At 47.0% G+C, this 27,152-nt stretch overlaps 2 protein-coding genes across 12 annotated transcripts; one reads left to right on the top strand and one right to left on the bottom strand.

Moving 5' to 3' along the window:
- Positions 1 to 483: 483 nt before the first annotated feature.
- KCTD9 (potassium channel tetramerization domain containing 9) lies at positions 484 to 8,510 on the bottom strand. Of its 2 annotated transcripts, XM_005494468.3 has the most exons (12): positions 8,380 to 8,510; positions 7,346 to 7,467; positions 6,698 to 6,741; positions 6,441 to 6,537; positions 6,129 to 6,187; positions 5,388 to 5,516; positions 4,803 to 4,870; positions 4,293 to 4,388; positions 3,467 to 3,616; positions 3,123 to 3,228; positions 2,158 to 2,291; positions 484 to 1,688 (listed from the first exon to the last, which is right to left on the bottom strand). In XM_005494468.3, exons 1-12 carry the CDS (start codon positions 8,425 to 8,427, stop codon positions 1,572 to 1,574), a joined length of 1,170 nt encoding a protein of 389 aa, XP_005494525.1. In that variant the 5' UTR covers positions 8,428 to 8,510; the 3' UTR covers positions 484 to 1,571. The 2 variants fall into 2 exon arrangements, with proteins under 2 accessions (XP_005494525.1, XP_074415199.1); XM_074559098.1 differs by lacking the exon at positions 5,388 to 5,516.
- Positions 8,511 to 8,624: 114 nt separating this feature from the next.
- CDCA2 (cell division cycle associated 2) lies at positions 8,625 to 22,200 on the top strand. 10 transcript variants are annotated; one of them, XM_074559096.1, is made up of 16 exons: positions 8,625 to 8,782; positions 9,849 to 10,394; positions 10,902 to 11,032; positions 11,656 to 11,797; positions 12,358 to 12,545; positions 12,755 to 12,833; positions 13,175 to 13,404; positions 14,131 to 14,218; positions 14,712 to 14,911; positions 16,518 to 16,608; positions 17,176 to 17,231; positions 17,802 to 17,975; positions 18,765 to 18,939; positions 19,368 to 19,537; positions 20,627 to 21,033; positions 21,085 to 22,199. In XM_074559096.1, exons 2-16 carry the CDS (start codon positions 9,908 to 9,910, stop codon positions 21,479 to 21,481), a joined length of 3,015 nt encoding a protein of 1,004 aa, XP_074415197.1. In that variant the 5' UTR covers positions 8,625 to 8,782; positions 9,849 to 9,907; the 3' UTR covers positions 21,482 to 22,199. The 10 variants fall into 10 exon arrangements, with proteins under 10 accessions (XP_074415197.1, XP_074415195.1, XP_074415193.1 ...); XM_074559094.1 differs by having other exon boundaries at positions 17,179 to 17,231; positions 17,832 to 17,975; positions 20,627 to 22,199; XM_074559092.1 differs by having other exon boundaries at positions 17,179 to 17,231; positions 20,627 to 22,199.
- The last annotated feature ends 4,952 nt before the right edge of the window (positions 22,201 to 27,152 follow it).

Below are 27,152 nucleotides of genomic sequence, written 5' to 3'. Positions count from 1 at the left end.
TCTAGCCCTAGGAATCTTCTCCTACTGCAACAGACACAACATTCCCACTGAAAGCCATGAGGTGGGAGAAAGGACTCCAAAGTCACACTGGAATATTTCCCTGGAATTTACAGGTCATTTCTCCAAGGATATTGTGTTGTCCTAGAGCTCGATCCAGAGGGATCTGCAGGAAATGATCCCAGTTCTGAACCTCGTGGCTCTGGGATTTTGAGCCTTGAAAGTTCACATCACTCACCTGAGTCAAACCAACTAGAAAAGGAGGGAAAATCCTGCAATTCCCCCCAACACATCCTCTGCTGACCCTCAACCACCTCTGATCCTCCCAGCCTGGGGGCAAAGCAGCATTTGTGTAACAACAACTGAGACAAGACGACAGAAATTGCACTGCAGGGGAGAGACAACCCCCGGAGACCTGTGGAACTCCACTGGTTCTTATTCCTCCTTTGTATTTCTACAGTAACAGCTTGATTTCCTTAAATTCAAGGTTAGTTTTAACTTTGGGGTGGTTTAAGCATCTGAGGTAAGTTCTTGATGCACCTTTTTTCTTTTTTTTTTTGGTATAGTTTCTTCATGTGCTTTTTGATTGTGTGTAAAATAAAGGTGGTGTGAGCTGAGAACTCCGTGGACCCTGCAGGGAGCAGCTCCTCATCCACAGCAGGGCTGAGGCCCTGCCTGCCCAGAGCTGCTCTGTGCCAGCCCAGCAGCCGTGGGAGGGCAGGGAGGGCTCCTGGCCCCAGGCACGAGGATTTTGCAGCACCTGGAGCAGCCCAAACACAAGGGGAGACCCAGCTGGGAAACGCCCAGGGAGCTGTCAGGGAGTCTTTGCATAGAGCATGGAGGGAAACAGGGAAATGTTCACCTGCTGGGGGGGTGAGGGGAGGGCCCCTCTGCCTCTCTCTGCTTTGGTGCCAGCTCTGGACTTTCCTCTCTGCACTGAATTCACCACAAAGGGTGAAAACTGCAGCAGCTGCAGCCTGGAGTGGTCAGGACACGTGAAAGCAGGATTTGTGTCACCAGCTGTGACTGACAGTGCACCCCCACGCTCATTTGGAGAGGATTAATTCAAGATATCCAATTTGTGAGCAGGGATGTTCCCATCAGCTTCCACCCCAGCAGAGCCCTGAGCACCCCCTGGGGACACTGAGCCCCCCTGGCACGGATCCAGACTGGAAATACACCTGTAAACCTCAACTTGGTTGCTACTGTACAGGAGTAACATCTTCTATTCATATTGCAGCTACAGATTTAATAAATAGAATTGCATATATTGTGCTTTATAAATTAAAATGCATTCCAAAGTGAGGCAATGCTAAACAATGAAACCACTGAACCTTTCCCCCCCAAACCAGCCACTCTCTGATTCCAGCACCAGCCCACTTCCTCACTCTGCTCACAGAGGTACAAACCTCTGAAAACAAAAATTCCCTCCCCAAAAGTGATCAAAAAGAGTTTACCTAGGCACTACTGCAAATGTAAGGTGGCTAATAACCATGACTGTAACTCAGGAAGGGGAGGAGGTGAAGCAAGTCACGATGAATGTCTGATTCCTTCCTCTCCAGCACCCTCTGCCCCTATCTGACGCTCTGGGACATGTGCAGGGGTGTCAGCATCTCCTCAAAGATGGCTCCTTTCACGTTGGATCCCCTCAGATTTGCTTCTTGCAGGTCACAACCTGACAGATCACAATTCTGAAGGGGGAAGGAAAAACAATGTTAACTGAATAGAGACAGAACTCTGCTCAAAGTTTGACTCCACTTCCCATAACTCCATTTAACTTTGCAGCTGGAGAAAAGCCAGACACCCCCTGAATTCCCATCTTTTTGTACACATACATAATATGGGTACATATTATATTTACATATTGTTGTCATTTTATTGCAAATGTTCAACCCCTTCTTGGTGATTTCTCATGGGCAGCTCCTCACAGAACTGACTCCTTCACAGCACAGCTCACAAACTCCAGCAGCTCCTCTGACCCACCCAACCCACTCTTTCATATCTCATCCGTATCAGACACAGCTGTGGCCTGCTCCTAATCTTTGATAATCAGTGCAGCTGCAACTCCCCAGGGCTGAGATTACCTTCTGCACTCTATTTTCTCCCATCCCATGCCCCCACAATATCAATGCCTAGGAAACAGTTGGTGTTTGTGCCCACCTCCAGGTCAGTCCCTGCCAGCGTGGCCCCTCGCAGGTTGCAGTTCTTGAGCTTGGCATTTTTCAGCGTGGCCACTCTCAGGTTGATGCCGGTCATCTGGCTGCCCTCCATGTCCACTCCCTTCAGGTTGGCACCTGCAACACCCACAGAGGCCTGAGGGAACCAGCCAGGAGTGCAGCAGCTCCAGGAGAGGCTCCCCCAGAGCTGGGTGCTGGGGTCACCCCCAGGTGTCACAAAGTCTCTTTTTGCCAGCCCGAGACAGGAGGAGGAGGAGTCAGGATTCCTCAGCTGTGGTTTCCAAGGTTTGTTTTGGTTTGTTGTGGTTTTATTTTCTGTTAGCTAGAAAATTCTTTTCTGACCTGCTGAGTCTGTCTAGCAAGTGGGTCCGTGGCACACTGACCACCTCAGGGTGGTGTTATCTTTCTATACCAAGAACTACCTGTACTTTATTTACAGTAATTTTCCAATACCTATCACCTGTGTTAGACAGTCTGTCTCTACTCTAAACCAACCCAAAAGTGCCACCATCACCCAGAAGATGGAGGCCAAGAAGAAGAAAGAAGAAGGACAGGGCATGCCCAAATCCCTCCATCTTGGCTTCTGAACCTCCAATCTAAAACCCCAAAATTCTGCTTTTCTATCTTGTAACAAACTAACTCTCATTCTAGTTAAAGTCTCATGGCTTGTGAATCCTCACACAAGGCTGGTCATTTTCTCCATGGGTTAAAATCAAAGGCACAGGGTCTGGGGCTCTGTGCCAGGGTCTCTGAGCCCCCAGGGCAGCCAGAGGATGTGCTGGGATCTGACACTGGGCAAACTGGGAGAGGCCAAGGCACAACTGGGAATTCAAGGATTGTTTGGCAGAACCAGCCCAGAGCTGTGGGCTCTTCCCAGGGACTGTCCAAACACATAAATGTGCAGGCACAGGGCTGATTCCAGGGAATAATTAACAAACCAACACTTACCTTCCAAATTAGCTTTAAGGCCTGATGGATCTTCAAAGTTGCAGCCCTTCAGGGATGCTCCCTCTGCGTTGGAACACAACATCTTCACCCCCTGCAGGTTGGCACACTGCAGACACAGGATGTGAGTCACAAGGGTGTTGATAAACACAGAAATCAGCAGAACACAGATTTCAATTCTGCACTGAACCCCCAAAGCACAACCCCCCCGTTACTGTGAGGGAGTGTGGGAGTGCTCTGAGTGCAACAATCACAGAAAACATTGGGAAACTGATTTTTTTGTTCCAATTCCTGTTTCAGGAGACAAGTGCAGGCAGCCCAGGCTGCCCAGAGTGCAGCAGCCTTACATCCAGCACGGAGCCAGACAGGTCAGCTCTCTCCAGGTTGGCACAGCACAGGTTGGCATGGGCCAGGTTGCAGCGGCTCAGGTTGGCCATCTTGAAGTTGATGTAGCGAAGATCCAGGCGGGAAAGGTCGGCCCCACTGAAATTCAGCCCCTGCAAGAGCAGTGGACACCCCCAAAGTGGTCACAGAGGGGAAGGGGGAGCTCTGGACACAAAAGAATTACAAGAAACATGTCTGGGCAGTTGTGTGTATAAATCTATACAGATAAACAATGTATTGACACACGACCAGTACCTTAAAGGGGCTGAGAAAAAGATGGGAGAGACTTTTATATGGACAGAGAATGCCAGGACAAGGGGCAAGGGATTTGGAGATCAGGTTTCCCACCTCTGAGGGTGGGAAGGGGCTGGGATGGAATTCCCAGAGCAGCTGATGCTGCCCCATCCCTGGAAGCATCCAAGGCCAGGCTGGAGCACCTGGGACAGTGGGAGGTGTCCCTGCCCATGGCAGACTGGAACAAGATTATCCTTAAGGTCCCTTCCACCCCAACCATTCCATGGCCCTATATAAACACCCACAAGATCATTTCATCTATTACATAACAACATGACATGGAAATACAAAGCTCCCAAGGTTTGGTATTTCCTTAAAACAGGTTGTGGTTTTAAACTGTAAGAGAGCAGGGGTGGAGGAAAGGATATTTGGATCTTTCCTTGAAACAGGCAGTGGTTTCAAACTGTGAGAGGGCAGGGGTGGGTCGGGTGTCAGGAAACAATTCCTGAACAATTCCTGCAGTTTTGCTGACAGACAGAGGCTGAGCTCCCTCACCTGGCAGCGCAGCTCGGACTTGGTGGGCGTGGCCAGCAGGAACCGGACAAACTCCTTCCGAGAGATGGGAGAGTGATCCTCGGCTGGCTGCGAGTTCTGGGCACCGGGGACAGGAACAGCTCTGAGTTACAGCTCCGAGTTACAGCTCAACTCTGAGTTACCTCTAACAGCACTGAGTAACAACTACCACCTCTGAGTTACAGCTAACAGCTGAGTTACAGCACCGAGTTACAGCTCTCAGTTACAGCTGACAGCTCTCAGTTACAGCTCCGAGTTACAGCTAACAACTCTGAGTTACAGCTACCAGCTCTGAGTTACAGCTCAGAGTTACAGCTAACAGCACCGAGTTACAGCTCTGAGTTACAGCTCTCAGCTCTCAGTTACAGCTCTGAGTTACAGCTCCGAGTTACAGCTCACAGCTGAGTTACAGCTCTCAGTTACAGCTACCAGCTCCGAGTTTCACATTCCCTGCCAGAGCACCACCACCATGGCTCACACACAGCAAGGTACCTTAATAGCAACTTCCAGGTGTTCAATGAGGGAGTCGATCCCAAAAAACCTGGCTTCTTCCAGAACCCCTAGGAACAAAGCAGGGCTGGTTAATGCAGGGAATTGCTGGGCCAGAGAGCAGCACCCTTCTCTCCCCTTACTGGAGAACACACACACATTCTACTGGAGGTAACTGGGGAGAGAGAAACAGTTTGCTCGCAGCTAAAAGGAAAAACACAACTCAGACACAACATTTCAAACAGCAGCATTAGGTTAAAGAGATCAACTCCAGCATTCCAGATATTAATCCAGTATGGATTTTTAATGCTCCAAAGAGAAATAACCAGCCTATCCTCATTAAAGCAAGCACATGGAGCTGCACTCTGAGAATAAATCCACCAAAGGAAAACTCCCAACCATGGAGAAGAGCACACAAAGCCCCCCTGGCCTCACCACGGGCAGAGCTTTAATTCCAAGGAGGAAAAATTAATTCAGATGTCAAACAGGTAATACCTACCCAGCAAATGAATGCCATCATTTACACACAAAGCTTTAATTCCAAGGAGGAATAATGAATTCAGGAGATGTCAGACAGGTAATACCTACCTAGCAAATTAATGCCATCATTTACAATGAGCTGTCCGTGCCGCAAATAGTTCAAAATGGGCTCAAAATACTCGGGACTGCGGTCAATGAGGAAAGCTCCTCTAGGATCTTGCTTATTCCCCCAAGCATCTGTTTCCACAACATATATATATATAAAATTACTTTTGATGTAGTAGTAGAAGAGCATTTGCTTCAGTTTTCAGAGTTTTTTACTACCAAAGGCACTGGAATAGCAAACATTCCACTTGGAAGGGTGGTTCGGAGAGAGAAGGAAGGCAAAGAGGAGTGGGGGGAAAAATCAGCTTAAAATGAACTTGTTCCTGCTCTGAATAACTGAATTTGCACCTCATACAAAAGAATCCTGGCTAGGATAAAAGCAGCACTGAAATTTTATTCTGTCTCCCCAAGGCTCCCTCGTGCACTTTGCTCTTTGGCTCTGCTGACAAAACTCAGAAGATGCAACAAGATGAAAACCTCAAATCAAATACACAAACAAAGGACCCAAAGTACCCACAATGGATGGGAGCTGTGTTTGCAGCCTGTGAGACAGATGATCAACATCAGGTGGTGAGATGATAGAGAGAAATGAAGCTTTAAAAAATTATTCCCTGTTCTGCTCTGGTACTTTAACACACTCTGGATATTTTACTGTATGAACAAAAGCCTCATCTTGGCAGTGACTTTTGCCTACTTTGCTCATTTATTACTTAAAAATAATCAAGTTCATCTCAACATACTCACCTTTGTCTTTGAACATGTGTGCCAACATACTGTCAGGCTCTTTGTTAACCAAAGTGCTCCTAGGAAACAAAAGCAGCCCAAATTTACTTTTCTTTCATCTGTAAATGTTTGAGAATTAATTTCTTGCAAAACTGTGGTGGCAAATACGAAATACAGAGAAAGCTGCAGGAGTCAAAGACCTCCTGCTTCAAACTAAGTTACTTTTTAAGGTATTTTTTTAAAGGTATTTTTAAGGTACATTTTAAAATACATTTTTAAGGTGTTTTGCTTTATTGAAAGGAAGTTTTGGAAGTTTTTGAAGACCATTTTTACCGGGTGGTGGTGAAGTATCTGCCTCCCACATTGAGAGTCAGCCAGTCTGTGTGGGACCCTGTCAGCTCCTCCTGAGCTCTCCCATCAGTCTGAGGGTCTGCAGAGAATAAAGCAAGCAATTACAGGGAAAATTGTTAATACTCTTTAATTACAAAGAGGTATCTTCTGAAAACACCACAAAATAAAATCTTAAGTTTATATGAAAGCAAAAGAAACTCTAATAAATAAAAGGTTCAAGATAAGAATTAGAGACTCACCAATGAAGGGCTCCCCTTCACAGACAAACAAAACATCATCATCCCTGAGACAGGAGGGGCAGAGGGAAGAGAAAAAGAAGGTTAATCAGAATTTATTCTTCATCTAATTGACTGTGGAACCTCTCCTGACTCTTTCAGGTAAATTATGACCAGTGGCCATCAGCTGGAACTTCTGATTTTACTCAATATTTTGCAGGTTCTAATGGATTGGAATGGACTGACTTCACCAGATTTTATCTGCAGCAGCCAGGTAGGGACCACTTGTGTAATCAATTAATTCTTACACAAGAATTAATTAGCTGCTGCTCTCCCCAGTCTGGGGCTATTCTGTGAAGCCAAAGTACTGCCAGAATTTGTCTCCTTTACAGAAAACCCCATTGCAGGGCTGACTGAAACAGGGGGGATTTCATGGCACAAACATTGCCCTGAACCAACACAGGAGGAGGTGAGGCCTCAGACACAGCTTGTATCAAGTGCTGAGTCAATAAATGGTTTGAAGTTAAAAAGACATGAAAGGACATTTGGGCACCCTGGCTGGAAATGATCACATCTGGTTTTAGGGAAAGCACTGGGTATGGATTAAGGGGGATTAACAGGTTAGTCCCTTAATCCAGAGGCCTGATTTGCCTTTTCCTGGCTGATCCTCACCTAATCAAAGCAATATCATCAATGAGCCCCCCCTTCCCGTTGTAAACGCTGGTGGCTTTGATCCCAAGCTTGTTGCTGGCCACAGAGAGCAGATCTGAGAGAGTCCCATACACAGCCACGACCTGGGGAGGAGAGAAGAGCAGGCTGTGAAGAAAAACAAAGCCAGGAACTGTGCTCCAAAAGTTCTGTCCCTTCACATTGAGCAGGGCTATCAGGAGGAGCAAAATCCATTTGGATCTCGACCAGGAAAGAAGGGAAAGGAAAACCAGGGTGACTTGCACAGCTGCCACCAAACTCACTGCAACAGCAGGGAGGGAATAAAGGCTGGGGCTGTAGGAATATAATTCGGTAATTTATTTCTCTAAAGAAATATTGCTACTTGCTCTGTTTCAAATGTACTTCCCTCCCTAAAACCAAGGATTAGAGGAGAGGCTCATGAGCTGTCTGCCCTCAGGATGTGGATGGAAAATCAGGATCACAGACACAATTCAGCAGAACTGCAAGGCTGAAATGCATCCACAGGAACCCCTGCACTCCCGCCCGGCTGGAAATAGCGGGATCATGGGCAGAATTAATGGAATTAACAATTAATACACATTAAAGCACAGTCACATCAACATCTACACTCAGAATGTGATGGAAACATCAGGATCACGGTATCTCTGTGGAACTGCACCCCAGAGCCTTTTCCACTGCTGGACAAGCACTGCTGGGCCTCTGAATCGCTATTTTCAGTCCTGAGACGATTTTAGCGAGGTTTAAACAATTCAATGCGATTATTGCCCGGGTACCCGCACGCAGGGTCCGTGTCCCCGCAGAGCCCTCATCCCGCAGCGGTGCCCGGCACGAGCGGCCGGACGCGGCTCCCTTAGGGCACCGAGCGTGACAGACCGCGCCTGTCGCGATTCCCTGCACCGGCACTGAGGGGGACCCCGCGCCCCGCTCCCGCCGGCCCGGCCCGGTGCCCCGGAAGCTGCGGGAGGGCGGGCAGGGACCCGCGGCAGCGGCCCCGGCCCGGCCCGGCCCAGCCTCACCTTCCCGTTGCGGGCGCTGCCGTTGACGAACAGCGTCACCCGCCTCATGCTGCGCCCGCCGCCGCGCCGACACCCGGAAGGGGCGGGCGCTGACGGGCAGGCCCCACGGCCAATCAGCGCCGCGCTGTGCCGCGTCTCTGCCCAATGGGCAGTGAGGAGGCGGGCCAAAGCCGGGAGGGCAGCGAATCGCGAGCAGAGGAAGCGTCCATATTTGCATAACCCCTCTGCGATTGGTTGTCGCCCGTCACGTGCGCGCGGGCCGTTGAATTAATTCATTTGCTCATTTTATTTTTTCTCCCGTACCAAAACGGTGCTGCGGTCCAACGGACGCGATCTCTCCGCCGAGTCAAAGAGTCCCCCGGTCGCCGCCCAGCCCCGCGCGGACCCCCGGGGCATAGCAGCGGTGAGGGGTCGCCCCCATGTCCCTTCCTCCCTGCGGTGCTGCCGGGACCGGCGCGGCTGCGGCGGGCGCTGAGGGTGGGGAAGGGGCGGGGGCGCGGAGGGATCCGCAGGGGCGTGGCGCGGTTTGAAAGCGTGAGGCGGGCCGGGCGCGGGCCCAGGTGAGGGCGGCTTGGCGGGGACGGCGGCGGGCGGCGCTCGGGGTGCCCGGGAGGTACCGGGCGGTACCGGGCTGTGCTCAGAGTGTGCTCCGGGATCGCGGGGTGCCGGTGCCCACTGGCCGGTACCCACCCGGCAGCCCCGCGTTGGAGTTTCTCCCCTCTCGGCCGGTGGCTCTGGCTGAAGCCATCGGCCTCCGCTGGGCCTCCGAGCAGGAAAGGAAAAAATAAGAAAGAAAAAGATTGCCCAGGCGTTGTAAAGCAGATTCGTTTAGATATGTTTGTTTCTAATAGTGAGCGTGTGTTCAGAAGGGGAGTTGTAGAGTCGCGTTATTGAGTTGTACGTCATTAACTTTAGAAATTAACAGCAAAAATACCTAACCTTTTAAAATTTCTAATTACAAGCTCTAGTGGTAGTTAATATATATATATATATATATATATATATATAACTAGTGTTTCTTCTGCTGATTTCTTTCCAATGTATTTGCATCTTTCCAATTTCTTTTGTATTCTCTTTCTGCTGCTACTAATTAGTGTGATTAAAAGTAGCATTAAACTGCTGATACTGATTTTAACACTTGGAGCAAAACAGCCGCAGTGTGCTTGTGATTATTGTATTTTCTGCACGTATTTTATATAAATGTGAATTGACAGAGTGACATCACAGCCTTGTGGCTCCTTACCCTGAGCCACTCCTGTGCATGTTTATAATGCAGATTTTTGTTGCTCTGTGTTTTTCTTTCTGGTCCTTGCCCCTTGTGTCCTTTGCCTGCAGGTTTTTGGGGTTAAATTTCCCTTCCCACCCCACTATTAAACACCTTGTTCTGGAAAATGTGGATTTGGGAGAAGCATGAGTGTGGTAATGAGCTCTTGCTCTAAGTAATAAGGTTTTTTTTTTCTTGTTAATAGGAGTCTGTAATTACAGCAGCAAAAGCTGAGTGGATGTTTCTTCAAATAAGTCCCAAACAATGTTGAGAGGATCTAAAACTCCCCTGAAAGTTAAAGAAAATGAACAGCAGGAAGAGGCCTCTTGCCCTCTGCCAAGAGCCCAGAAGAGCTGCAGAGTGACCAAATCCAAGGCCATCAGAGCATCCAGGAAGGAGAATTTCACTGATGGGAGCCAGGCACGGTCACCAAAACGTGCCCCGAAGTGCCCCAAAGGCCCCGAGGAGAATCTGTGTCCCCTGCAGGGGGCTGCTGTGGGCTGGCAGCTCCCTGGGGGCTGCTCTGGGGGGGATGTGCTGCTCGCTGAGCCCCCCTTGCCCACCAGGGAGGGTGTGTCCAGCAGCCCAGCTGTTCCCTTGGGAAGTGACTTCTGCACCCCTGAGAGGGACAGAGTGGAAGGAGAAGCTGCTTTGGGGCTCTCTGAGCAGAGGAAGAAGCCCATGGCCATTGGTGCTGTGATCAGTGCTGAGTGTGGGATTGCTCAGGAGAGTCCTGGAACACGAGCCACAGGTGAGGCTGGGGTGACAAAAGACCTCTGTCCCCCTCAGAGGGGCTCCTGCAGCTCCTTTGGTCCCAGCTCATCCCCAAGGCTCCCGGGCAGGTTCAGGTGATCAGTGTGGGTGTGCCCAGGAGCACTCTCTGAGGGGCTGCAGCATCTTCATGGGACATCCCACGTACAGGATTTGACACCACTGAACTGCACAGGTTAAATCCTGCTCTGAAATGCTCCCTGTTCATCTCAGTCAATGCAGTGTCCTGAGTGTCACAAGGGAATGCAAAACAAATTTGGTGAACACTCACAAACAATGGAAAAGCTGAAAGGCAGGCTGGGTTTGTGATTATTGATATGCTCAGGGAGGTTTCTTGGGCTCAGCAGGTCATTTTGGATCAAAGTGGCATTAATCAGCCTTAAAAAAGATGAAAAAATACCATTTTCTAGCTTTAGGTATTACAACACGTTTTTGTGGCTTTGTGCTTTGTTTTTCTTTTGAACCTCTCCTCGTGTGCCCTTTTCAGGGGCTTCCCCAACTTCACTAAAATTCAGGAGAAGATCAACCATTGGCTTGAGGGGATCACCAGAGAACAACACCCTGATCAGGTTCCTGGCCCAGCAGAGGAGCAGCAGGCACAGAGAAGCTTTCACCCAGGTGAGTCCCTCCCAAAAACCTGCTGGGAACTTCCACGCCCTGTGCTGGGAGAGGGGCCAGGAGTCCTGGGCAGGATCCTGCAGAAGGGACAGCCATGGCATCAATGTGCTGCTGTCCCTTGGTCACTGACTGCAGGACAAGGGGATGTTCCAAGTTCTGTTTGTATTGTAGAGGCTGGAATTTCTTCTCCGTGATAAATTTTAATTTTTGTCACATTCCTGTGTTTGCTGCTCTTGCTTTTTGGGTAATTAAAGTGTTGCTGGTTCCAAGTGAAGCCAGTTTCAAGCGTGAGTGACTTGGTCTTTTCAGAGCTTGGTCAGTCAGGTTTGTTCAGAACTTGCTCAATCAGGTTGGTTCAGAACATGAACTATCCTGGACTGTCACAAAGCAAATTCTAGACTAGAAGAACAGATGAAATGCAATAAAATGTTCAGTGAGATTTACCCAGACATGTACCAGATTTCTGGGTAAAGTTCCTTTTTTCGTTTTTTTTCTGTACAGATATAATTGCAGCCAGATTAAATGCCAGATCCTTTGCACTTTATCTCTAAGTGCAAATACAAAGCACAAAAGCTGCAGTGGTGAGGGAGGAAATGCCTGATGGGATTCATTTTGTTTTGCAGATCAGTCCTTTCAAACCTGCAAGTGTGAGGTCGCTGAAGGACAAGATCAACATTTTCCAGGCCTCCTTTGAGTCCCTGCAGGAGGCTGAGGGGGAGCCTGGGCTCCCACACCTGGGGGTGCCTTCCCAGCAGGGAGCTTCCTGTGAGTGCATTCAATATCCTGGGCACTGATTTACCTGAAATATCAGCTGAAAGCATGAAACTGGAAATGCTTCTCGTAAAACAAAATCATCTTCCTTTATTAGGCTTGGCACAGGTGGCTGTGCTTGCTTTGAGGTTTGTTTGGTTTAAATCATCTTAATGCACCCTGATTGGTGGTTTCTCTGAAAACTCATGGTTTGGAGTCTCTTCCATTAGTTTTAGTTCCTAGATTTGTGCTCTTTGATGAATTTCTCACTGAACATGAATGTTTTTGCACTTTTTTCTGTAAAACTTTTCATTTTACTTTCATTTTACTTCTCTGTTATTGCTGACCTTAATAACATTTATATCACTGGAATCATTTATTTTGTTTTGGAGGTTGGTAATGTTATTTCCAAAGTAGATCTAAAAAATGTGTTCTTCTCCCTGCCTAGAACATTTCCTGCCTTTTTGCACCTCTTGATGGGGAAACACAAAAAGAGGATTCTTTGAAAAACCTGAAGGTTATCTTTGTGATTTGTTTGGCTTCTGTTTTATTTTATTTATTTTGAATTGATGCAGCTCAGGACAAAGCACCTTTTAAAAAAGAGCCAGACCTGGAGCAGTGGAGTGGAAAGTTCATGCTGGACAACAGAGGAGCTGCTTTAAAAGAGAATTTCAGAGAAAATGGGACCCAGAGCAGCAGGAGTGAGCTCAGGATCTGCAGCATCTTGTCCCCACAACGAGCTGTGACTGCCACTGCTGCCAAGGTGCTTTCAACTGGGGAGAAACCTCTCAGTTAGACATTAAAATAGACAATTTCTTCATTTGCTAAGCATTTAATTCATTAAGCATTTTCTAAGCATTTCCCTGGGTGCTGAAATAGTGGCTGATGGGGAAAACTCTGAAATCCTTGTCTGTGGGATTGAAACCCTCCATACTTTGTGCTGTTGTAAAAATCCTGCAACTCTTTCTTTAGGAATGGGTTTGTGAGCAGCAAAATCCTGTTCAATCCTTGGACCCTGCTGTAACTGGGGAGACCCTGGAAAGAGACCATGGTAAGGGGATTCAGCACTGTTAAATCTTTGTTAATCTTTGTTAAATTCTCATTAGGAAATACAAATATTGGTCAGGAAATGTTTCAGCTGACATTTATCACCTTGTCTAAATTTAGGATGCAGTAGAAACCTGATGTAACTTTTCATTCATGTACTGCTCCTTTTTAGTATGTGTTATAAATTTCTGAAAACAGCAAATGTCCATGTGGCACAAAAAGAGCCAGAATTTAGACTGGTGGATTTTTGTGGGGTGTTTCTGCTCAGGATCTGTGCAGATGTGGGTGCTTTTATACTGATGCTTTCAGCACTAAAGTTCTGTCACTTTTCCTTCTCTGTTTCAGTGTCCCAGCTGGGTGCTGGCTCTGCAGGGGCCGGGGGGGAGCCCAGTGGCCCTGGGGGTGCTGTGCCAGCCCCCAGCAGGAGCTGGGCTGGGGAAGGTGGGAGCACTCCCAGCACTGCCCTGGGCCACAGCAGCTCCCTGCTCAGATCCATCCTGAAGAAAACCCCAGCCAAGGAGCTCCTGGACACCCCCAGGGCTGACTCAGGGCCTGCACCAAGGAGGAGCTTCCAGGTGCTTTGGGGACTGATGGCTGTGCCTTGGGAGTGGTTTGGGAATGATTTAATGCTTCTTGGGCATCATGGAGCTCTCATGTTGGGAGAGGATCGGGGTGACACCATTGCACCTTCAGCCCCTGAAGGGGTGACAGGAAAAAGAGACTTGACAAAGGTGTGGGGTGCCAGGAATGGCTTCAGACTGCCAGAGGGCAGGGCTGGATCGATATTGGGCAGGAATTCCTCCCTGGGAGGGTGGGATGGGATTCCCAGGGAGCTGGGGCTGCCCCTGGATCCCTGGCAGTGCCCAAGGCCAGGCTGGGGCACCCCAGGACAGGGGAAGGTGTCCCTGGATGCCAGGGTGGGATGAGATGAGCTGCTGAGTCCCTTCCAACCCAACCATTCCATGATTCCATGCTTCTGTTAATTCCCAGCCCCCATTTTTCCCACAGATTAATTCCTTCCCAAGACTGCCCTGAAGGCCAAGCTGGGCTGAAATGCCTCAAAACACAAAGAGAACAAAGTGCAAGTGTCCCTGGCCAGGCTGGGGCACCCTGGCACACTGGGAGGTGTCCCTGCCATGGCAGGGGTGGCACTGCATCATTTTCAGCTCCCTTCCCACCTGAACCATTCCATGCAATTAATGTTTTTGAGCTTTGGTTTAATAAAAGGACTGATTATTAAATGCTGCTTAGAGAACAATATTTGAATTCATTTTTATTGAACTGTATCTTAAATTTGACAGGAATATTTAAACAGTGCCACTGATGGAGGAGGAGATGAATCTGCTGCAGTCTCCAATTGTGTAAAAACCTCTGAAACACTGCAAACAGGTCAGATTCTCCTTTCTAAGAAAAAAACATATCCCTTGGCTTTATTTCTTTTTAAAATAAGTAAAATATTGTGATGCTAAGGTTTTTGCCTCTTTGCTAAGCCTGATTATTGGTATTAATCACCACTGAGTGACCTCCTTGTGGCATCCTGCTGCTGACATGGAAAACAAGATTGCCAAGGAAAGGAATGTCTATAAAAAATTTAACCCACCCCAAGACTTCAGAAACTTTGAGCACCTGATTTTTGAAGGAGTCTTACACTTCTCAGCTGAAACTTGGGTTACTGGGAGTTGTTTTTAGTCTGTTTCTTCCTTGAGTTTTTTAATAAATCCAGAGTGAAAGTCCTGGCTGGCCTCACAGGCCATGTGAAGATGTTTTGCTGGTTGTTTGGGTGGTGATTTTTAGGAGAATATTTAAAGCTCTTGCAAAGCCTCTGCCCTGTGCCAGTTCCCCTTCACACAGCTGTTTATTTCCTTTTATCTTATTCCAACAGAGAGTGCTGACAGCTCCAAAACACCCAAGAAGAAAAAAGTGACTTTTGGGGAAGTTCTGAGCCCCGAGATCTTTGACCAGAGCCTGCCTGCCAACACCCCCCTGCGCAGAGGAGCCTCCCCAGGGAGGGGCCAGAGCCCCTGGACACGGCCAGGCCTCCCTGAGGAGCCTCTGCCCCTGCTGGACTTTGGCTGGGATGAGGTCAGTGGTCAGTTTGTGTGGGCTCAGTCCTGGCTTCGTTCCCCTCAGCCTGCTGGGTTTGTGAAGAAAGTGCTGAAATGTGTTGGATTCTTATTGTTATTCATGTTTCTGAGTCCCATACATTGTTCCATGCCTTCCAGCTGGTTTCCTACCATGCTGCTCTTCTCTGTAGCACAGTTCCTCAAGGCTCCTCCAGGGCTCTCAGCCTTTTATCCCAGTTATCTTTGTGAGCCACAGCTGCTGCCCAGCTAAGGACTGGGCAGCTGTGCCTCGTTTAGAACAGCTGGGACCCACTTGTCCAACACATAGGACTCTCCCTACATTTCCCCCTTTTTATACATTTCCTTACAATGCATGTTTTATCCCGAGACTCAAAGGCCTCGTACAACACACACAGCTTCTTGCTCGAGGGCTGTAATCCAGCACAGCTCCTGGAGATTCAGTAGCTGTGTTCTTCTGCAGCTCCTGGCTGCCTTTTCCTCCACAGCCCTCAGGCTGCATATCTCAATCACGTTGGGGTCACCAATTGTTATCTTATTGTCTTTCATATTTCTAGAGTCTGATACTGTTATTATATTCCTAAAGTCCATATCTTCTAGCCGGTTTTCTACCATGTTGCTCTTCTCTGTAGCACAGTTCCTCAGGGCTTCTCAGGGGCTCCTCCTGGGCTCTCAGCCCACCCCTTTTATCCCAGTTTTCTTCACGAGCCACAGCTGCTGCCCAGCTAAGGACTTGGCAGCTGTGGCTCATTTGGAATAACTAGGACCCACTTATCCAACACGTAGATTTTGTAGGGACTCTCACTACATTTCCCCCTTTTTCCATTACTAACAGATGTATTCGAATACAATATAGATATTCAAGTACAATATATACATTTCCTTTACAATGCATGTTTTATCCCGAGACTCAAAGGCCTCGTACAACACACACAGCTTCTTGCTTGAGGGCTGTAATCCAGCACAGCTCCTAGAGATTCAGTAGCTGTGTTCTTCTGCAGCTCCTGGCTGCCTTTTCCCCCACAGCTCTCAGGCTGCATATCCCAATCACGTTGGGGTCACCAATTGTTGGGTTCTTATTGTTATTATCATGTTTCTAGAGTCCCATACATTGTTCCATACCTTCCAGCTGGTTTCCTACCATGCTGCTCTTCTCTGTAGCACAGTTCCTTGGGGCTCCTCCAGGGCTCTCAGCCTTTTATCCCAGTTATCTTTGTGAGCCACAGCTGCTGCCCAGCTAAGGACTGGGCAGCTGTGCCTTGTTTAGAATAGCTGGGACCCACTTGTCCAACACACAGGACTCTCCCTACAGAAATGTAAAAGCAGAGTTCAGCTGGAGTTAAAACTCGACTTCTCAGTGTGAGTCTTAGGAATTCTGAGCAGCACTTTGGCCTGGAGAGCTGTTCTAGGAGCTTTCTGAACCTTGAAATGTTTTCCCCTTCACTTTTTCTTACATTTTGCTGCTGTGTTTCTTTTTGCCACACACAGCAAAGGTGTTTTCTTTAAAGAAACAAAATAAAACTGCTTTGTCTACAAACACTGATGGACAAGGTCCACCAAATATCTGCTGTGATTTATTGCTAAAAAATGACATTTTCTGTTTGAAGGAAGGTGTTGAGCCTCTCCCAGAATTCCCAGAAGGTTCAGAAGCCCCTGCAGAAGCCCCTGCCCCTGTTGAAATTGCAGAAATTGCAGAAGGTAACCCCAACTTGTGCTTTTATCAGTAGATAATGAATCTTTTTATACCTGAAAACTGTAAGTTGAGGGTTTTGGTTTATTTTTCTGTTTGTATTTTTTTAATACAGGGGATATATTTCAATTGTGCCAAAACTTGAATGCTGGCATTTAAATGGAAAGGTTTTCTTCTGAAGCTCTTGCAGTAGCTGCAGTGTTTACCTGAGCTTTATTTAAACTTGTGAGATCATTCTGTGAAAATTTTACTGCTTAAAGGAATTTTTTTTACAGTCTTGATTCTGATGCTGTAATTTTGATAACTTTTAAACAGCAACCCAACAACAAAAGAATGGAGAGTGGGTTGTGCATATTTATCTGTGAAAGCTTTGCATGTTCTAATTCTTGTTACCAAATCCTCCCAAGCTGAGTCTTCCTCTATTTTGTAGAGCAAATAAAATTTTTTATCTTGCCATGTTTAATAGTTCTCAAGATGAAGTTTCTAGTCAAGACTGGCTGAGGTGCACAGGATCAGAAATAATGTAGATAATTTTCTCATTGAAACTGAATAAAAATCCTTTTTTTCATTTCTAGTAGCAGAGACTGACAAACCTGACGTGGTAACAACTCGTTCTGCTGCTAAGAGGAAGGTGAGTTTCCTTGGTGATACAATTTATTTTGTTTATTTGAATTGTTCTTTTATCCCTCTTGATGTTTAAAAAAGTTCTTCCAGCTTCAGGTATGAGGATTATCTATATCCAGGTATATGGAAATACCTCCTGGTAGTGCCTTGAGGAAATGAGATTTTTCAGTGAAAGTGATTTTCCAGTTATTAAAAATATAGCCTGGTACTTAAATTGACAATTTCTATTGAATTTTCCAGGAGCTTTTCCAAAAAATCTGACAAAATGTTTTGGTTGCTGGAATTTCAAGGCACAGAATTGATTGTACAAGAATTGATTCAGCCTGCAGTGTTGGGCAGCTCTGGTGGGAGGGGAAGGCAACAAATAGAGGAATATACAGAAATAACCCATTTTCCTAAATAACTAAAGATAAAAATGAGTATTTTCATTATAACACAACCAGGACTGGATTGTACTGGGGGAAATAAGTCTATAATGTTTAATTCCCACTTATGCCAACCTCTAATGAGGTGAGAAGAGATGAATTCCATTTGATTCTTGTGCCTGTGGGACTCTGGGGGTTTCTCTGAGCTGCAGGTGCCCCCAAGCACCCAAACCTGTTCCCAGCAGTGCAGGGCCGTGGCTCAGGACTCTGATGGGAGCAGCTCAGGAGCCACAAACACTGAGAACAACAAGGACACCAAAAACCCAGAAAGGAGCAAGATCCAGAGACAGAGGAATCCAAGCACAGCTGTTCCCAAGAAGGCCCAGGTGAGTGCCAGCCACTGCAGTTGCTGAATTCTGCTTTTATTTTGATTTATTTCTCTCCCCTTGTGTCCTATAGGATTATTTTGATCTTCCTGTTGCTGCCAAGATTTTCTTCTTCATCCCCATCTTGTTTTCCTGCCCCATCTCTTTTCCTTGCTGACTTGAGGGCTTGAATTCTTGTAGGGCCAAAAGGATCTTTGTGGGGTTAGGTGTTTGTTCTGTAATGTCCAGCTGATAAATTCAGTTCTTGTTGGACTCCAGTGCAAATCTGACCAAAAATCCAAATCCACCTCTTTATTTGGGTGCTGCTGTTTTCACAGTGAGCTGAGCATGGAGAGTGAAGGGATGTGCAGAGCTTTCTGCTGGCTTTGTTCTCCACTGTTTGTGGGATGCTTGTGTAGAAGTTATTTTTATATAGGTTAATCAGTATAATAATTTAAAAAATTACTTTAAGCAGTAAAATTTTCACAGAATGATATCACAAGTTTAAATAAGATCCAGTTAATATAAAGCTCAGGTAAATATCTCTTTTCCTTTTCAGACTTGAGGGCCAACAAATGAGTTTGTGCTTCTTCCCTTACCAAGTTCTTGCAGAGACAAGTTAGAAAAGTAATTCTTCTTTTGCTTATGAGTTTCTGGATTATTTTGTAGCTGGCAAAGGAAGTGGAATCTTCCTTTTAAGGGAAACACTTGTCATCCATCAAAATCCAGTAATGGGGTCACTTACTGAAAAATATTGTAGAGAATGATTAAAATTTCACTGTGCTTTATTCTCCTCCTCCATCTTTTCAGAGAAAAACCCGCCCAAGCTATGGGAAAAGAAGAAAGAAAAAAGTCAAGGAATCTTTGTATGGGGAAAGAGAAATGGCTTCTAAGAAACCCCTGCTCAGCCCTATCCCTGAAATCCCAGAGGTTTTCTCTTCTGTGTCATCTCCAGACTCACCAAAGGCAGATGCACTTCTTACAGGTAATTTGGGGTTTGGTTTTGTTTTGCTTTGCTGTTTCTGTTCCTCAACAGTTGTACAAAAAGTATTTTTACTTTCAATTGTTTCTGTAATAGCAGAGTCTGGAGGATCTAATAAATTAATAATGTCCAGCTGATAAATTCAGTTCTTGTTGGACTCCAGTGCAAATCTGACCAAAAATCCACATCCACCTCTTTACTTTGGGTGCTGCTGTTTTCCTAGTGAGTTGGGCATGGAGAGTGAAGGGATGTGCTGAGCTTTCTGTTGGCTTTGTTCTCCACTGTTTGTGTGTGGAAAGTTATTTTTATATAGGTTAATAAGTATAATAAGTAAAATAATTTATACACAAAGTAAAATACAAAGAAGTTTTCTTGTAATACACAAAGATGTTAATTGACTGAAGGCACAACCATGTGTTTGCTCTTTGCAGAGGGTGCAGGTGTGGGTGACCCCACCTGCAGGGGCAGTGCCCAGCAGCCCCAGGCTGGCAGGAATCAGGGGCTCTGTGCAGCTGCTCCGTGCCCTGCGCTCCTGGGGGAGGCAGCAGCCACCAGCCCTGCAGACTCTGCGGTGCCAGGGAGCCTGGAGGCAGCTCCTGAGGTAACTGCTCACAGTGAGCTTTGGGGGGAGGCACTGGCAGTGATTCCGCTGGGACTGAGTGAAAAATCCCCCAGAGTAAAAATCCATTTTGAGTTGGGTGAAATGTCTAGAAAGGGTGAAAAGTCTGTAAGGCTGAAGCTGAAGGGAAAACTGCAGGACAGAGATAATGAGGAGACAGAGAGAGACAGAGAAAAACAGAAACTACTGCAAGGGCAGGCTGGCCAGAGCAGGAATTGTTCCTGGTAAAGAGGAACTGGTGGCAAATGTCACACAGAGTAAGAATGAATATGTGTGGGCCTGTTGTGAAGCTGTGTGCATGTGGATTTGGGAGGGGAGATAAAGAGACCCGAAGCTCTCAGAGGCCCACATGCCTTGTTTGAGGAGAGCAATCTCTGCATGCACCCAGCAGTGTCATAAACACACCAGCTGTACAGCTTTGACAAAGCTGTGGGGCACTTTCCTTTCTCCACAAAACTCAGCCTGCAGGCCATGGAATCTCTGTCCTTGGAAGGAGGGGTTGGGCATTCAGAACTCAGCTGAGCCTCTGAGCAGCCTGGTGAGGCAAAGTGAAAATTTTCCAAGATAGAAATCCATTTTAATTTAGGTGAAATGTACATTTTTGAGTTGAGTCTGTGGTCAGAACCCAGAGTTATTTAGCCAGACTGCAAGGCCCAAGCTCAGTGAAGTCACTTCAGCGAAGGACAGATATAAAGGGGGGAGACAGAAGATGATAGAGAGAGACAGGGACTGCTGTAAGGGCAAGTCAGCCTGACCTGGGAATTCTTTCTGATAGAAAGGAACTAGTGGTAAATGTCACACGAAACCCATAAAAATGAATATGTATGAGCCTGTTGTGAAACTGTATGCATATGTATTTGGGAGGTACAAAAGGAGATCTGAAGTTCTTCTCAGAGGCACACATGCCTTTTTGAGGAGAGCAATCTCCTGCAGGGTTCCCTGTCAGGTGTTGGGATTTTGGAGTGGTAAGGAGAGCAGTAGCCAGTTCAGCTGTTTGAAACCAGTTTTCATGGATTACCTGTTGCCTGTATTTAAAAAAAATAAAGTTTTTTTTTTATTTTATCTCCCCAGTTTTCAAATGCTGTGCCAGATGCAGAAGGTGATTTTGATACATCTGATTATTTCCAGCGAGGCAAAGAGACTCCATGTGAAAAAGAAGCAAAAGAAAGCAGTTCCTTGATAGAAAAGGAAGAATTACAAAGAAATCTTCTAACTGAGCTTGAAATTGTGGAACAACAGGAGGTACAGGAGGGTGCCCAGAGAGCCAGGTATCCTCAGAAGGATTCTGTCAGACATGAGCCAGCAAGGAGAAGAAGAAGAAGCAGCAGTGCCTTCTGCTTCCCTCCTGTTGAGAACCCGGCAGTGCCTGGGGCTGACCCTGCCGTTTGCTCTTACAGCGTGGAGGAGGTGCTGTCAGTGCCGCAGGGCAGGGGGAGCCGCGGGGCCGGCGCGGAGCTCCGGGTGAGGCGCAGCCTGAGGCTGAGCGGGGACGGGGCCGGCGCGGAGCTCCGGGTGAGGCGCAGCCTGAGGCTGAGCAGGGACGGGGCCGGCTCGGGACTTGCCTGGATCGAGGTGCCCAGGGAGCCTCCCCTGCCCGCTGCTCCCAGAGGCAGCAGACGCAGCAGCACCTCCGTCCTGGCCGGGCCTGGGAATGTTCACAGGGAGCAGAAGCTCCTCCCCCTGCCAGCCCCGGGCAAGGAGAGTGAGGGCTCTGCTCCCATTGCTGCAGCTCCTGCCAGGAGGTGGAGGAGGAGAAGCCTCTGTGAAGCCACAGCTCAAGAAACGCCCTGGGCTCCCACCCAGAGAAGGAGAAGCACAAATTCTGTGTGTGGGAAGAGCAGGAGTGACCAAAACCACTCAGGAGCAGCAGAAACTCTTGAGCTGAGCTTGAAGGATGTTTCAGGCATCTCTGGTTTTCTGAAGTGAAGGTGCTTCTCAGGCCTTGTGTTGTGTCTCAAGTGCAGTTTTCTTCTTTCCCTCTTGTATTTCCTCACTTATTTTCTTATTCATTTTCTGGATAACTTAGAACTCATTTTCCTTTTCTTGATGCCTAAAATGTTTGAAGATCTGAACTGTTTGGCAGACTGGCTCAGAGCATTGGTCTGGTTATGGCAGATAATGAAGAGAATTAAAAAATTCTTCTCCCTGATAAATGTGGGTTTGTTTTTATCAGTTAAACCAGAACCAAATGTGTCCTTCCAGCCACAATTGGTCCAAGGCTTTGTTTCCTGTGTGTGACCATTCCCTAGAAATTGCTCTTGAAATCTGCATATATTTTCTTTTAGATTGCAAAACTGCACTCAAAAGAGATTGTCTGCAATGAATAAAGGAATCACTTCCTCCTCTTCCCTTTCAAGAAGTGGGGAACCTGTTTCTACCTTCTGGAGAGGCTTTGGGCATGAGCAGAGGTGGAGTTAGAGTGAGATTTAGAGTTCATGAAGTATTCTCTGATGCAAAGGGTGGTCATTAAAGAAAAAAAAAAGCTTTTAGATATTTATTTGTGTAAAATTCATCTGACAAATGAAATTGGCTGAGGGGAGAGAAGCATTGGCTGGGCTTCATTTCCAGCCCTGTGTGTCCTGAGCCCATCCCCTGCTGGCCCCGGTGGAACAGAGGGAGCTCTGCAGCTGCTCTGCTCCAGCCTTTGCTGCTGCTGTCATTTTTCAGCTTTCATTTTTCATTTCCCTCAGGGGTGCCCGTGCCAGCCTGGAGGAAATGGCTTTGTGTCCAATGCAGTCCCTTCTGTGACTGCTTTGTGCCATGAGTGATGTGGGATAAAATCCTTGATGTACTCGGCTGCTTTTATAGAGCTTGAAAGAAACCAGAGCAGTTGGATTTTTATACCTCTTGCTCCCAAGACAAGAATTCCTCAAGCAACTTGAAAGAAAGTGCACTGTTTGAGCTGTTTGAGTTCCAGAATCCTTGGGGTTGGAAAAGAGCTTTAAGATCAGAGTCCAGCACTGCCCTGTGGCCCATAAACCACGTCCCCAGGTGCCACATCTCCATGTCTTAAATCCCTCCAAAAACAGTTGCCTTAATGTTTGGCTTGGGGATTTGCTTTGGGGTTGGTTTGGAAGCAGACTGGAGAGTTGTGGGCTGGATGCTGAGCTTGGCTGCCAGGAGAGGGCAGCCTGGGCTGGGATTTCTGCTTGGAAGGGAAAGAACATCATGGACAAACCCTGAGAGGCTGGCTGAGCTTATCATGTAAAGCTTAAAGAATGAGTGAATGAGTAAAAATAGCTGCACCTTTTACTGTTCAAAACAAAGCAACTGAGCTGTGCACTGGAATTAAACTGGGCTGGAATCAGGTGGGAGTTTGATCTGGAAATCACTTTGTGCCTGATCAGTCAGGTTGTACCTGAGCTGTCTGGGTGTCTCTGTGCAGCTTTCAGGTACCAAATCCAGCCCTGGGTGACACTGGGGCTGTCACATCCTGAATGCCAGGCACCAGTGAGAGCAAGGAGCTGTAAAGGAGGGAGAGACAATGAATCTGTGTGTTTGTACAAGAGGGAGAGGAAGACACAGTGAATTGGTGTGTTGGGCACAGGAGGGTTCGTGCCCAGTGTGCCAGAGCTCTGGGGGTGCTGCCCCAGCAGCACAGGGAGCTCTCCCTCCCTCAGGATCCCTCAGAGGCTCCCCGGGTGCACGGGAGGTGGGAGGAGGAGAACAAGGGGAAAATACAGCCCCAAAATAAAGCTTGGGTTTTCCTCCTGGCACAGCTGGGTGGAAAAGGGTTGTTGGGGATCATTTGTGGATGCTTGATAGCAGTGACAGGGTGAGGAAACCCACAAGAAAGGAGGAGGTTGCAGTTTGTTCCAAGACATGTCTACTACTTTATGCTGCTTTTTAGTTCCTTTTGTCCTTCTCTGGATAGAATTGATCCTCAAAATATTTTGTTTTCTTAATCTGGAGAGGATTTGAACAAGTGTTCAGCTGTGCAGAGGTGGGGGGCAATAATCTGTTCTCCATATCTGCCCTGAGAAGGACAAGAGATGTGATTTAGTCAGAGGAAAAGGTCTCTGTTAAACATTAGGGGAAAGTTCTCACAGCAGTGATGGCCAAGCAGGGGAACCTGGGGAAGTGTGGAATCTCCATCACTGGAGCCTTCAGGAACAGATTAAACAAATTCCTGTCAGCAATGACAGATGATCCTTCCTGGGGTGGGGATGGGCCACGATGGCCTCTGCAGGCTCTGGCTGCTTTCTGATGGTGGAGATTGCAGGAGCTGCTGTGGGGCTGGGAGCTGGGGAAAGCTGGGAGAGCTCCTCATGCAGGGCCCTGCAGCATCCTGGGGCTTCAAACACCCAGATCTCACCTGAGTCCCTGCCCTGCCTCGGGCCAGGAGCTCCCTGAACTCCTGAAAACTCACTGAACTGAACTGGGCCCTGCACTGGTGCCTGTGCTGTCACACAGGGTGGGAGCAGCAGTGTAATTCCATTCTCCCCTCTGCTTTTCCAAAATCAACATTTCCCTCAGAATGACCAGCAGCTTCCTGGAAAAGAACAGCATGGACAAAACCTGAGAGGCTGGCTGAGCTTATAATGTAAAGCTTAAAAAGTGAGTAAATGAGTAAAAATAGCTGCTCAAAACAAAGCAACTGAGCTGTGCACTGGAATGAAACTGGGCTGGAATCAGGTGGGAGCAGCTTTTCTGGAGCTGTGTCTTGGTGGCCATGGTGGGGTAGGAAATGAAACCAAGGTGTGACAGCACAGAGGTGTCAGGGCTCTTCCAGTTTGTGCTTCTGCTCTCCAGCTCTGCCTGAAGGAGATTCCAGTGGTTTTTTCCCATTTTTATGTGCTGAGCTCCAGCTCAGACTGTGTGTTCCAGTGGCATCTAAATAAATCCATGGCATGGCCATTCCTCTTCCAAAGCCAGGCTCTTCTCCCTTTGGAGGGCTTTTCTAAAGATGAATTTGTGTTTCAAAGCACTTCCCTACTTTAATTTGTGTGGACTTTAAATGACTTCGAGCAGGTCCAAGGCAGGCCTGGCTGTGGGTTGGTGAATAATTGCATTTAGCAGCTCCCCACGTCATTGCTGCTCTGACTGGCAGGGAGGACAAGGGCTGGGGCTGGGATCGCTGATTGTTTTGCTGCTGTGTAATTATGATGTTGTTAATAAGTAAGAGTAATTACACATCACTTGTGTGAGGTGCAGTGGTGATGGATTTTCAGAGCTGGATACCTGGCAGTGATTTCACAGTTGGAAAAGTCTCAGCTTCACTTTGCTCAAGGTACAAAGAACAATCCTTATCCCTGAATTCTCCAGGAGCTTTTCAAGGGAAAGTGTTAATGTTTCCCAGGAATTTTTATGCCTTTATTTTGCCTTAATTAAGGTGCACATAAGTTATAAAAGGGGGGATGAGATGACCAAATTTCTCCCATATGAGTTAATAAAACTCAAAGAAGTAAAACCTCTCTCATTCTGACCTGATAAGCAGGGGGAAAAAATAACAAGAACTGTATATGCCGTTTTTATTTATTTCACTTTAAAATGTAAATAAATCTGGTTTAGAGCTGATTTTTTTTCTATTTTATCCTGACTACTGAGCAATAGAAGATGCTGAAACACCCAAGTGCTGACGGGAAATGTCCCTGTTGTGGGTTTGTCTGGGTCAGTTGTTCAGAAATGTTTAGAAAGTTTGGGCTTGACTCTTCCTCCTCCTCCTCACTGTGAATCCTCTCACTCTTGGACCTGCAGAGACTTTAGTGATGAACAGGAAGCAAACAGCAAAGGCTTGGAGATGGAGAAAGGGGAAGTTCCCCTGCAGAATGGCAGGGATGGCTGCAGCACACAGGAACACGAACAGGCAGGGCAAGAAATTGCATCTGCAAGCTGCCAACAGGTAGGCGAGCACTGGAAATCAATAAAAAATCGTGGGGTATTCCTTCAGCGTGGTTTTAAAGTGAGGAAGTAAAATGAAAATGTTTGAAGTCCAAATACAGTCTGGTCTGCCTGTGCCCCTGTGGAGGAGCTGGAGCTGGGCCTGTGACTGGGAGACAAGCAGCCTAATGTATTAGTTTAGTAATTAACTCCTGTAAATTGTGCATAACAGAGCAATTAACTACTTTAGCCAGGCTGGGGAGGAGGGAGAGGAAAACCTGTGTGCTGTGGGAGTGAGGGCATGGAACAGATTCCCTGAGCCAGGCCTGGATCCTGGTGTTGCTCTTGGTTTATTTCCAGTGACCCCCTGACTCCCATCTTCCTGCCCCCTGCCCGGGCTCGGGGCTGCTCAGGCCGCTCTGTTTTTGGAAGGCAGAGCAGACAGATAGAATGAATGGCTTTTATTGTGCAATATTTCAACCCCTTTTTGACTGCCTTCGGATGGGATGGAAAATGTTCCACCCCGCGCCGCAGCCAAGATAAATAAAACTTATTCCCTAAACCTGGCTGTGTGCTTCACTCAAACTGGCAGTAGTTAGAGCTCCACTCTTAAACAAGAATTTAGTTTGACAATTTTTAGGCCTTGTTCAGCTGAATGTAACAGCCAAAGAAAATACTTGGGGAAAAAAAAAATTAATACATGTATTTACAGCTTGCAGGTGGCATTAATTTTTTTGGGGGTCAGACTTTTTAGGTTTAAGGATCCCTGTAAAGTTGGGCTGTAGTGTAGATTTTTGAAAAACATTCTTAATTGTCTCTTTTTTTCTTTTTAAATTAGTTTTTTTATGAGAATAGTCACTCTGAAGGAAAATACATTTTATGTAACTCCCTGATGGGTGATAAATTGTTGTGATTCAAGGCTTTAAGAGTTTAGGGTCTACTAAGAACCTGAAAAAGCTGCAGCCACAAGCCCCAGCAAAGGAGCAGTAAAAGCTCTCAACAGAATCCTGCAAAGGATTGCCCTTCAAGTCCACTGAGTTGGGTTTAAATTCTTTCTGGAGCCTTTACTGCTGGGTTTTAGCATTGCCAAGCAGTGCAGTGAAGCCCTCACTCTGTAGCTGAGATATTCCAAGCTGTGCAGCATGTTTAATGGTCTGGACAATCCTATTTATTGATAATAACAATAATAACAACACCTTTTCATTCAGTCACCATGTCCAGAGCTCTCCTGAGAGTTTGAACAATGGAGTAAAATTGAATAATCAAAGCAGCCACCTCCCCACCCAACCAAGCTTTTATTTTTCACAATCCCTCTCTCCAAACAAAACCCCTTTGAACAGATAAAATGCAAAACTGAATATTTTAAAGTAGATAAATGAGCCTGGTTTTACATCCTGCTGATGAAATTGTTAACAGTTACCAGGGGCCTCAAAGTCTGAGGAGAAGCTGCAGCACAAACGGTGCCCATTCCTTGAAAGCCCTGATGCTGCACTAAACTAAACAAGGTAGGAATTGGAAAATTGGGAGTTTTATCCCCTCTGTGCTCTGAGTCTGGGCTCATGCTGTTCTTGAATTGAGTTGTTGCTCCTTTTCCTTGCTCTTTGTCTTGCCAGCACATGGAACATCAGGGTGGAAACAGGGATCCAATATCCCCATCCCTTAAATCACCTGGCTCACACTGGAGATAGGAACTTCACCCTGCCATAAATAACCTGCCTGTGGCACCGAAATGTTTGGACAAACAAATGCCTGCAGTCCCACGTTCAGCAGGTCAGAA

Source organism: Zonotrichia albicollis, chromosome 26 (assembly GCF_047830755.1).
Source record: "Zonotrichia albicollis isolate bZonAlb1 chromosome 26, bZonAlb1.hap1, whole genome shotgun sequence".
Classification (NCBI taxonomy): domain Eukaryota; kingdom Metazoa; phylum Chordata; class Aves; order Passeriformes; family Passerellidae; genus Zonotrichia; species Zonotrichia albicollis.
Note: the sequence above shows the minus strand (reverse complement) of the source record. Positions and strands in the feature narration are given on the sequence as shown.

Coding starts and splice junctions, on each gene's coding strand:
- KCTD9 (XM_005494468.3), bottom strand. CDS start 8,427: ATGAGGCGGGTGACGCTGTTCGTCAACGGCAGCGCCCGCAACGGGAAG. Junction 4,871..5,387: donor TGATGGCATTAATTTGCTAG/GTAGGTATTACC, acceptor CTTTGTTCCTAG/GGGTTCTGGAAGAAGCCAGG. Junction 2,292..3,122: donor CCTTAAAGCTAATTTGGAAG/GTAAGTGTTGGT, acceptor TGGGTGTTGCAG/GTGCCAACCTGAAGGGAGTG.
- CDCA2 (XM_074559097.1), top strand. CDS start 9,908: ATGTTGAGAGGATCTAAAACTCCCCTGAAAGTTAAAGAAAATGAACAG. Junction 16,609..17,175: donor AATTGCAGAAATTGCAGAAG/GTAACCCCAACT, acceptor TTTCATTTCTAG/TAGCAGAGACTGACAAACCT. Junction 18,940..19,367: donor GGCAGATGCACTTCTTACAG/GTAATTTGGGGT, acceptor TGCTCTTTGCAG/AGGGTGCAGGTGTGGGTGAC.